The sequence below is a fragment of the Scardinius erythrophthalmus genome (genome assembly GCF_964197995.2).
Source record: "Scardinius erythrophthalmus genome assembly, chromosome: 19".
Classification (NCBI taxonomy): domain Eukaryota; kingdom Metazoa; phylum Chordata; class Actinopteri; order Cypriniformes; family Leuciscidae; genus Scardinius; species Scardinius erythrophthalmus.
In genome coordinates, this window is record NC_138239.1 from 1,666,037 (window position 1) to 1,677,500 (window position 11,464).

General features: G+C 36.1%; 1 protein-coding gene across 3 annotated transcripts in view; it reads left to right on the forward strand.

The window, feature by feature from the left end:
• Positions 1-11,464, forward strand: part of eif2ak4 (eukaryotic translation initiation factor 2 alpha kinase 4) — a 57,101-nt gene that overhangs the window by 28,875 nt on the left and 16,762 nt on the right. For 2 of the 3 annotated variants that reach the window (XM_081348046.1, XM_081348047.1), the window contains exons 23-30: positions 808-929; positions 1,048-1,097; positions 2,088-2,256; positions 4,704-4,820; positions 6,379-6,444; positions 9,210-9,383; positions 9,957-10,091; positions 10,623-10,730. In XM_081348046.1, coding sequence (XP_081204172.1) covers positions 808-929; positions 1,048-1,097; positions 2,088-2,256; positions 4,704-4,820; positions 6,379-6,444; positions 9,210-9,383; positions 9,957-10,091; positions 10,623-10,730 — 941 coding nt within the window. The remainder of the gene's footprint in view (positions 1-807; positions 930-1,047; positions 1,098-2,087; positions 2,257-4,703; positions 4,821-6,378; positions 6,445-9,209; positions 9,384-9,956; positions 10,092-10,622; positions 10,731-11,464) is intronic. The other variant, XM_081348048.1, reaches the window with a different exon arrangement.

Here is an 11,464-nt window from a genome sequence, read left to right on the forward strand (position 1 = left end):
TGAATCATTTGATGGGTCTTTTGAACATAATCATTGAAATTAACTTTTCTGAATGATCCAGTTTGCTGAACTGAATCATGTTGTTAGTCAATCAACAACTCTGGTAATATTCTGCAAAAGTAGTTGGAGACTACACTATAAATTATGCAAACAATTAAGTGAATCAAATGAGTCTGAATCTTTTTTACTGAATGATTCAATTTGCTGAACTGAATCATGTTGTTGTTAGTTAATTAAAAACACTGTTATTTTTTTTTTTTTAAGTAGCTGGCTACTAATCTACAAAGTATGGACTTCTGGCAACACTATTGATAAATGAATCAAATGAATCATTTGATGGATCTTTTGAACATAATAATTGAAATGAACTTTCTGAATGATTCAATTTGCTGAACTGAATCATGTTGTTGTTAGTTAATTAAAAACACAGTTTTTGTTGGCTGGCTAAAAACACTGGTAGCTGGCTACTAATCTACAAAGTATGGAATTCTGGGAACACTATTGATCTATTAATTAAATGAATAATTTGATAACTTGTTTGAACTTGTTTGTTGAAATTAACTTTCTGAATGATCCAGTTTGCTGAACTGAATCATGTTGTTGGTTAACCAAGAACTCTTGTAACATTCTGCACATGTATTTGGCAACTACACTACAAAGTATGGACTTCTGTGAGCACTATTGATCAGTGAATCAAATGAATCATTTGAGGAGTCTTTTGAAGTTGTTCATTGAAATGCCCATTCTGCATGAGCTAAGATGCTGGTGTTACTGGTGTGATGAATGTTGATGCTGTGCCTCTGTCAGGTGCGGTTCGCCTCCAGACGCCGCTGCTCTTGCCCAGGAACAGGCGTCTGTATGAAGGCTGTGAGACGGCGTGTTTCATGGATCACAGTGGCATGCTGGTGTCTCTGCCGTATGATCTGAGAGTGAGCATCAGTCAACACGCCTCAGGCCAAACCAGTCAATAACACTCGCAGAAATATGCAGAACAACGGTCTGAATCAAGTTTTCAAAGCCTTTCTCTCTCTCGTTCTCTCTCATCAGCTGGCGTTCGCCCGATTTGTGGCCAGAAACAACATTTCAAATCTCAAAAGGTACTTTGTGTTTCGTGAATTACTGTCCAGCAATTCACAGTTATGATATTTTTGATCTATTGTTGTACATAGTATGTAGTAGACTCAGTAAAAGTCAAAAGTTTGGATTAATTATGATTTATTTTGTGTTTTTGAGTCTCTTCTGCTCACCAAGGCTGCATTTATTGTAAAAATATAGAGTAAAAACAGTGAAATATTATTGTAATGTAAATCATCAGTTTTCTATGTGAATATACAGTAAAGTGTAATTTATTCCTGTGATCAAAGCTGAATGTTCAGCATCATTACTCCAGTCTTCAGTGTCACATGACCATTCACAAATCACTCTAATATGAGGAGTTATTTTATGATATATTAACATTCAAAAGTTTAGAGTAAGTCAGGTCTTTTTGAAAAAATAGAAATGAATACTTTTATTCATCAAGGAAGCATTATTTAAAATTGATCAAATGTGATATTAAAGAGATTTATAATGGTACAAAAGATTCTCTTTAAAATAATGCTGTTCTTTTGAACTTTCTATTCATATAAAACTGATAATAATCATAAATGTTTCTTGATCATCAAATCCTCATATTAGAGTGATTTCGGAAGGATCATGTGACACTGAAGACTGGAGTAATGATGCTGAACATTCAGCTTTGATCACAGGAATAAATTACACTTTACTAGATATTCACATAGAAAACAGATGATTTACACTGGAATAATATAATAAAAATGACTGTATTTTTTATTAAATAAGTGCAGCCTTGGTGAGCAGAAGAGAACATCCTAATTATTCCAAACTTTTAAGCACCTGTAGTTAACAGTCCAGTGTGTGTGTGTGTGTGTGTGCGTGTGTGTGTGCGTGTGTGTGTGCGTGTGTGTGTGTGTGTGTGCGTGTGTGTGTGTGTGTGTGTGTGTGCGTGCGTGCGTGCGTGCGTGCGTGCGTGCGTGCGTGCGTGCGTGCGTGCGTGCGTGTGCGTGCGTGTGTGTGTGTGCGTGCAGGTACAGTATCGAGCGTGTGTTCAGGCCGAGGAAGCTGGATCGGGCTCATCCCAGAGAACTGCTGGAGTGTGCGTTCGACATCATCGTTCCCATCAGCACCAGTCTGCTGCCGGACGCCGAGGCCATTTACACCGTCTCTGAGGTCATACAGGAGTTCAGCGCGCTGCAGGTACAGGAACAGTTCATCTACAGTACAGGAACAGTTCATCTACAGTACAGGAACAGTTCATCTACAGTACAGGAACAGTTCATCTACAGTAACACAGTTCATCTACAGTAACAGTTCATCTACAGTAACACAGTTCATCTACAGTACAGGAACAGTTCATCTACAGTAACACAGTTCATCTACAGTAACAGTTCATCTACAGTAACAGTTCATCTACAGTAAAACAGTTCATCTACAGTAACACAGTTCATCTACAGTAACACAGTACATCTACAGTAACAGTTCATCTACAGTAACACAGTTCATCTACAGTAACACAGTTCATCTACAGTAACGCAGTTCATCTACAGTAACAGTTCATCTACAGTAACAGTTCATCTACAGTAACACAGTTCATCTACAGTAACACTTCATCTACATTAACACAGTTCATCTACAGTAACACTTCATCTACAGTAACACAGTTCATCTACAGTAACAGTTCATCTACAGTAACACAGTTCATCTACAGTAACACAGTTCATCTACAGTAACACAGTTCATCTACAGTAACAGTTCATCTACAGTAACACAGTACATCTACAGTAACAGTTCATCTACAGTAACACAGTTCATCTACAGTAACAGTTCATCTACAGTAACACAGTTCATCTATAGTAACAGTTCATCTACAGTAACAGTACATCTACAGTAACAGTTCATCTACAGTAACACAGTTCATCTACAGTAACACAGTTCATCTACAGTAACACAGTTCATCTACAGTAACACAGTTCATCTACAGTAACACTTCATCTACATTAACACAGTTCATCTACAGTAACAGTTCATCTACAGTAACACAGTACATCTACAGTAACAGTTCATCTACAGTAACACAGTTCATCTACAGTAACAGTTCATCTACAGTAACACAGTACATCTACAGTAACAGTTCATCTACAGTAACACAGTTCATCTACAGTAACAGTTCATCTACAGTAACACAGTTCATCTATAGTAACAGTTCATCTACAGTAACAGTACATCTACAGTAACAGTTCATCTACAGTAACACAGTTCATCTACAGTAACACAGTTCATCTACAGTAACACAGTTCATCTACAGTAACACTTCATCTACATTAACACAGTTCATCTACAGTAACACTTCATCTACAGTAACAGTACATCTACAGTAACAGTTCATCTACAGTAACACAGTTCATCTACAGTAACAGTTCATCTACAGTAACACAGTTCATCTACAGTAACACAGTTCATCTACAGTAACACAGTTCATCTACAGTAACAGTTCATCTACAGTAACACAGTTCATCTACAGTAACACAGTTCATCTACAGTAACACAGTTCATCTACAGTAACAGTTCATCTACAGTAACACAGTTCATCTACAGTAACAGTTCATCTACAGCAACACAGTTCATCTACAGTAACAGTTCATCTACAGTAACAGTTCATCTACAGTAACACAGTTCATCTACAGTAACAGTTCATCTACAGTAACACTGTTCATCTACAGTAACACAGTTCATCTACAGTAACACAGTTCATCTACAGTAACACAGTTCATCTACAGTAACACAGTTCATCTAGGGGTCCGTTAAAGGGTTAGTTCACCCAAAATGAAAACTCTGTCAGTAATCACTCGCCCTCATGTTGTTCAACCCCGTAAGATATTCGTTCATCTTCGGAACACAAATGAAGATATTTAGCACTTCTGGGTTGTAAGTCAGAACGGAGGCTCACTATTGGCCAGCATCACACGCATCACACACATAACCAGCGTCGGCCAATAGTGAGCCTCCGTTCCGACACACAACCCAGAAGCGCTGCGCTGTTACACTACATGAACTCACTCAGAGACACACTGAAGAAAATGAAGAGTTGAATAAAGTCGTTATTTTTGTTTGTTTTTGCGCACAAAAAGTATTCTCATCGCTTGATAAACTTAAGGTTGAGCCACTGTAGTCACTTGGACTATTTTAACGATGTCTTTACTAACTTTTCTGGTCCAGCAAGTTTGAGTTACAGAGAAGCCTGTGGAGGAGTGAGACAGCTCTCAGATTTACTCAAAAATATCTTAATTTGTGTTGAAGATGAACGACAGTCTTACAGGGAACAACATGAGGGAGAGTAATTACTGACAGAGTTTTCATTTTTCAGTGAACTAACCCTTTAAGTGAGGGATAATGTACATCCAGCCGGTTGTTCTCAGAATAAACCCCTTCAGGCTGATTAAGAATGAATGTGTGTAATTCATTATGTTAAAAATTGTAATCGCTTGACAGCCCTAACATACATACACATATATATACAGTATACACACACACTAACACACACACACACACACACACATCTGGATCGAATGTTTCATGTCTGTATAATACATGTCTCATGTCTATACGAGTGTGTTTGATGTTTGATACGCTGCGTCTGGTTTTAGGACAGAAACTACACCGTTCACCTGAACCACACGAGTCTGCTGAAGGCCATTCTGCTTCACAGTGGCGTTCCAGAAGACAAACTCACTCAGGCCTCCAACATACTGTGTGACTCCATGGTGAGACACACACACACACACACTCACACACACACTCACACACACACGCAGCAGTGAGACGTGCCACTGTATGTACTGTGTACGCATCACAGCAGCGTTTCCCACGGGATTCTGGGCTCTGGGTTAAAGTTCAGTGCATTAGTCTGGTGAACTCTGAGAGCAAAGTGAATAGAGTAAAAAAAGTCTATTCATATATTTGTACCTGGACTCTGAAGTGGACTCAAACCTTTCTCTAGTAGAGATAGTGATAAAGCCAAACAATTTAAATATATATCATAATAATAATAATAATAATAACTAATTATTATCCCTAAGGCAGTAATACCTGTATATTACTATTGTAATGCAATTGCATTGTAAAATAAACAAAGAATATTAATGAGTGTCATATTTTTTGGAAGATAAGTGAAAATTGCATTACTAAGGGAATATATAAGTGTTTAAGTCTCACTTTATTATTGCGTTCAGAAATACTGTAAAGACGGGTAATTAAAACAAAACATTTACAAATATAATAAACACTATAAACATGCTTTATAACAAATCCTTTAAATTTAACAGTATTCAGAACAGAGTCAAAAATATAAGTATAAAACACAAATTATAGTGGCGTTCATTATTAACATTTATTCTATTCGCAAACTAATAAACTTGATCCCAATCGCCACGAATTCAGATGTTTTGCATGTGAGATGTATATAATTGGCTTTGGAATATAAGTTTAGCATGTTTCAGATGAAAAAAAAGTAATATTCTCTATAAAATAATTGTTTTCTTTACAGTAGTAAAATTACAATACTTATGTCTTCATTTCTTCACTTGCAAGCGTACAAAAACTGCAGTTTCTGTGAAATAGGTCTACAAACGCTTCTCGTTCGCTGGAAGTTCAAGTAATTAATGCGAAACTCTGTGAACGAAGCAGAAAACATATAATTGTGGAAATATATGCATGAAACTGAGTTGGTTTACATGTTGAAGAAACAGAGAATAATCATGTTTTTAGTGCAGAACTCGTTGAACATAAGTGGGTCCCACTTTATATTAAGTGTCTTTAAGTACTATGTACTTGCATTGAAATTAATAATTTGATACAATGGACTTATTGTGTACATACATGTTTTTACATTGTACTTATATCGTGAAAATACCTGTAATAATTACACTGTTGATCCCTCTCTTACACCTTAACCCACACTTAAAGCGACCCGTACCAGCACACCGGTCCCTAACCTAACCCGCATCACCCCTCAGTAGAAGCAAAAGTGTTTACAATACAACATCAACACAATAACTACATCGGTCTTATTTTTCAATGCAAGTACACAGTACTTAAAGCCACTTAATAAAAAGTTGGACCCATAAGTGGACAGAACAGAAATGATGAGGTGTGTGTTACTGCTCTTTTATGATGCTGTGTGTGTGTGTGTGTGTGTGTGTGTGTGTGTGTGTGTGTGTGTGTGTGTGTGAGCGTCTCAGGTTCACCGGGTTCACATGAGCTTTTGCTGTTATGTAACCTGGAATATATTTCTGTCTCTCTCTCTTTCACCTTCACACGCAGAGTGAGAAACTGACGAAGCGAGAAGTCGAAGCCAAATTCTGTAACCTCTCCTTGTCCAACAACAGCGTAAGTCCAGGATTCTCCTCGATTCTCGCAAGGTTCAATGATGCTGAAAATCCAGCTTTGATCACAGGAATACATTACACTTTACTATATATTCACATAGATACAGCTGATTTACACTGGAATAATATTTCAATTTTTTATGTTTTTTTTATCACATAAATGCAGCCTTGATGAGCAGAAGAGACTCAAAAACATGTAAAAAATCATAATTAATCCAAACTTTTGACTTTTAATGAGTCAACTACATACAGTATACAACAATAGATACAAAATAATGTTTACTTGAAGTCTTTATGTGTAATGAATTAATGATGTATTCATACGTTGCAATGCATTATATCTTTTCATAAATAAATGCATTATAATATTCACAGACTCCTTGTTACATCTCAAATTGCGTGTTTGTGTGTTTTAATGCATTATACTTTCTATAGGAGTGTTCAGTGATTAGATAAGCATTATAACTGTGTTTTCAGTTATTCATGAGATCATAAAATGGATTAAAAGGTGCATTACAAGGCATAGTTAATGCAAAAAAATACTTTTATAATGCATTAATATAGGCCTGTCACAATCGTAAATTTTGACGAGTAACAAATAATTGTGATTGATTAAATTCTGTTGCAGTGCCAGCTTAACTTTGAATCGTATATCAAGTCAAGTCAAGTCAAGTATATTTATATAGCGCTTTTCACAACATAGGTTGTATCAAAGCAGCTTCACAGTAATAAATTAAAACAATACATCAATGTTTGTTTCTAGTGGAACGTCTACGTATGGTAATTCTGATCAATAGTATCGTTGATTGATTAATTAAATTAAATATCCCCAAATATCCCCAACTGAGCAAGCCAAAGGCAACAGTGGCAAGGAACCGAAAAACTCCATCAGGTGACCTAATGGAGAAAAAAAAAACCTTGGGAGAACCCGGGCTCAGTCGGGGGCCAGTTCTCCTCTGGCGTTTATGAACTAGAGGTCGGATTTAACTGTAGGATTAAAAATATTATATGAATGCCTGGCTGAAGAGATGCGTCTTTAATCTAGTTTTAAACTGGGAGAGCGAGTCTGAGCAACGAACAGTATCAGGAAGACTATTCCAGAGTTTTGGAGCTGGATCTGGATATCCTAGGTATGACCAAAAGCCTCGAATTTAGTGATCTTAAAGAGCGCGATGGATTATAGGGCGATAGAAGATCGGTTAAATAGACTGGAGCTAAGCCGTTTAGGGCTTTATAAGTCAGTAGCAATACCTTGTAATTAATACGGAACTTTATATAATATAATATAATAATAAAAACTGTAATAAAATAGGCCCATATGATTTACTTCAGTGCTGTGAAAATTAAATATTTAATTTACTAATAATTTTAAATTATTTAAATATATCATATCTAGGGATGCACGATATATCAGCCACATTATCGGTTTTGACCGATATATATTAATTTTAACGTTATCGGCTCGACAAGAAAATTTGGCCGATATATTGAAGCCGATAAATAATGTATTATTTCCTTCAGCTGAGACGCTTCAGATTTGCACTTTTCAACATTTTGGTTTTAAATTGCTTGAAATATGATTTTAATCACTTCAAAAAAGGAAAATACAGTTCAGTGCAACATGTGCAGCGCAAGTCTGTCATATCGGCTACATAACATTATCATGAGAACATCATAATTGTTTTTATATCGTGGCTTTTAATGGTGAGACTTGTTTTTGTAATCAGGCTCTCAAAATTAAATAGAAATTTTAATTTCGATTTATCTCCCAATATATCGGTTATCGGCTTTCAAATACAAAGAATTATCGGTTATCGGTATTGGGCACATTTTTCATATCGGTGCTTCCCTAGTTAATGATTGTTAATATAAACTAATAGTGATGGGAGAAACTGAGCATTTTGACAGTCTGAATCATGATTCACTTTTTGAAGCGTTTACGCAACACCGTTTTCAACGAAATACTGAAAACGTACGTGTTTTGGCTGATCGTTTACATGACAACGGCATTTTAGGGGCCGGAAAAAGCAAACTCTTGAAAACAATGCCGTTATGGTCTTCGTGTAATCTACAAAACGGTCTATAGACGCGTAGTTTCTTTACAAAGTGTCAGCGCCATCTACTGGCCTGGCAGCGCAAACAGCGTTTTCAAGTAATAAACTTCGTCAGTCATAAAGATTCCATCAAATTATAATGAGAACATCATTATAATGGTGTGATTGGGACATGATGAGACTTGTGTTTTTGTAATTAGGCTCTCTAAAATTATATAAAAATGAGAATTTTGATTTATAGGCCAATATATCGGTTATCGGCTTTCAAATACAAAGAATTATCGGTTATCGGTATCGGCCAAAATTGTCATATCGGTGCATCCCTAATCATATCATATCATATAATATAATGCAGTCTGATTAAACTAAAGTCTTCATTTTGTATAAACGCCTAAATTCAGTGGCAATTGAAATTTAAACTGCACTAATATTGCGGTTATCTAAAATAATTGTGATTAGATCATATATCCACGATCAGACGATTAATACATAATACTCAGCTCTCAAACTTTTTTCAACACCACAGAACTGTACAGAAAGAATAAATAAAAGAATAAAAACAAACATGGAACCGATAAAACATAAACCACACAACCACAAACAGTTGCGATCGGCTTGATTTAGAAAGACTTGAAGTAAAGTGTGGAGGAACTGAACTAACACTGCGTGTGATTTAGTGATTTAGAAGTAAAATGGTGTGTTTGTGTGTCAGTTACAGACGCTGTATAAGTTCATCGAGCAGAAGGGAAGCTTGCAGGATCTTCTTCCTCTCATGAACTCGCTCACGAAACAGAAGAGTTCGGCGGTGGCTCAGATGGCCAGACAGGGCCTGAAGGATCTGGAGGAAGTCCTCAACCTCCTCAAGAAACTGGCTGTGAAACTGCAGGTGTGACGGTCTGTGTGTTAGCTGATACTCGTCATCTTCTGGATCAGTTCCTCTTTAACAGTGTAACAGATATTAACAGTGTCAGTGTCCCTGAAATTTTTTAAATTCAGTTCAATAACAGTCAATGTTGCAAAATGTATCAATTATGAAACCATTTTTTAATGTTGATTAAATTCAGTTAAAATACAATATTGCAAAAATCATCAATTATGATTTTTTTTTTTAAATGTTGATTAAATTCAGTTCAATAACAGTCAGTGATGCCAAATTTATCAATTATGAAACCATTTTTTAATGTTGATTAAATTCAGTTAAAATACAATATTGCAAAAATCATCAATTATGAATTTTTTTTTAAATGTTGATTAAATTCAGTTCAATAACAGTCAAAGTTACAAAATTCTTCAATTATGATTTGTTTTAATGTTGATTCAATTCAGTTCAATAACAGTCAATGTTGCAAAATTCATCAATTCTGATTGTAATCTGCAGATGTGACGGCTCTGTCTGTGTGATATCTGATGTTCTTCATCTCCTCTTCATCTGAGTGTGTGTGTCGTGTGTGTTTTGAAGGTTGTGGTGAATCTGGGTTTGGTCTATAAGGTCCAGCATCACTGCGGGGTCATTTTCCAGTTTGTGGCGTTCATCAGGAAACGGAAACGCACCGTCCCGGATATCTTGGCAGCAGGAGGACGCTACGATCATCTGGTAACACCAACACAACTGAGCAACATTTAAATCTCTTAATTGTCTCTATATTTTATTTTTGTTTTTTTTCTGCCCTATATTTCCCTGTATATATTTATTTTATTTTATTCTTGTTTTTTTTTTTTAATTCTTGTTTTTTTCATATTTCCCTACAAAATGATAGTAAAAATATACTTTATTTATTTGCCCTATATTTCATTATATTTTATTATTATTTAATTAATGTTGCAAAATTTATCAATTCAGAATTTTTTTTGTTGATTAAATTTAGTTCAGTAAGTCAATGCTGCAAAATTCATCAATTATGATTTTTTTTTAAATGTTAATTAAATTCAGTTCAATAAGAGTGTCAATGTTGCAAAATTCATCAAATATGAATTATTTGTTTTAATGTTGATTTAAATTTAGTTCAATAACAGTCAATGTCGCAAAATTCATAAATTATGAAACATATTTGAACTCAGCTGTAAAGCAGCTCAACAGAAGACATTAGTGTCATTGTTCAGATCAAGTGTTTTTCCTGATTGTCAGATCATGGAGTTTCACGGGCCGACGGTGTCGAGTCCGGTCCCGTCAGCGGTCGGCGCCAGCATCGCTCTGGATAAGATCTGCTCTGCTGTGGCCAATATGGAGGAACCAGTGAGTGTGTGTGTGTGTGTGTGTGTGTGAGTCTCTCCCCTGTGAAGGCCTCCTTCCCTTCACCTCTGCACAGATAAACGTTGTCAAAATGATTCCGGTTCACATGGATACGCGGAAGCAACAAAAATTCTGTATTATGAATTTTTAAGGCCAGTAATTGGTTGGTTAATTTGTAGAGAAAGACTGCGCACATACATATTCAAACACGCATCTCTATAGACTAAACACGTGATACGCATGTGTACGCCGTCAGCGTTTCACAGAATCACGTTTTTGAAGTTTGCGGAGATGATCACGTTTTTCAAACATTTTCAACGCTTGCACCTTGGAACCTGTTTCAGGGTGTGCGTTCTCGAGCCTCAGACACTGTTGTGTGCGAATGAACGGCCAGAACACATTAAAAGTTGTCATGTTAGCGGCCCCTAAGTTAATTACTAATGATCTCTGCAACGGAAGTGAATCAAAACTAACTTTATCTGGACAATAACTTTATTCTAGATCTGCTGTAACAATCTCTGTTAGTGTAATCTCCTATTGGCACTGTAAAGCTGCTTTGAAACACTATATTAAAGGGGTCATCGGATGCAAAACTCACTTTTCTATGGTGTTTGCATATAAATGTGTCTGCAGTTCACTCCTTTCTTTTTTTAATCCTGAAAAAGCCTAAACACTCAATTATCAAGCCGTTTGGATTTTCCGAGCAATATGATGTCATATGATCCTCATTATCATTT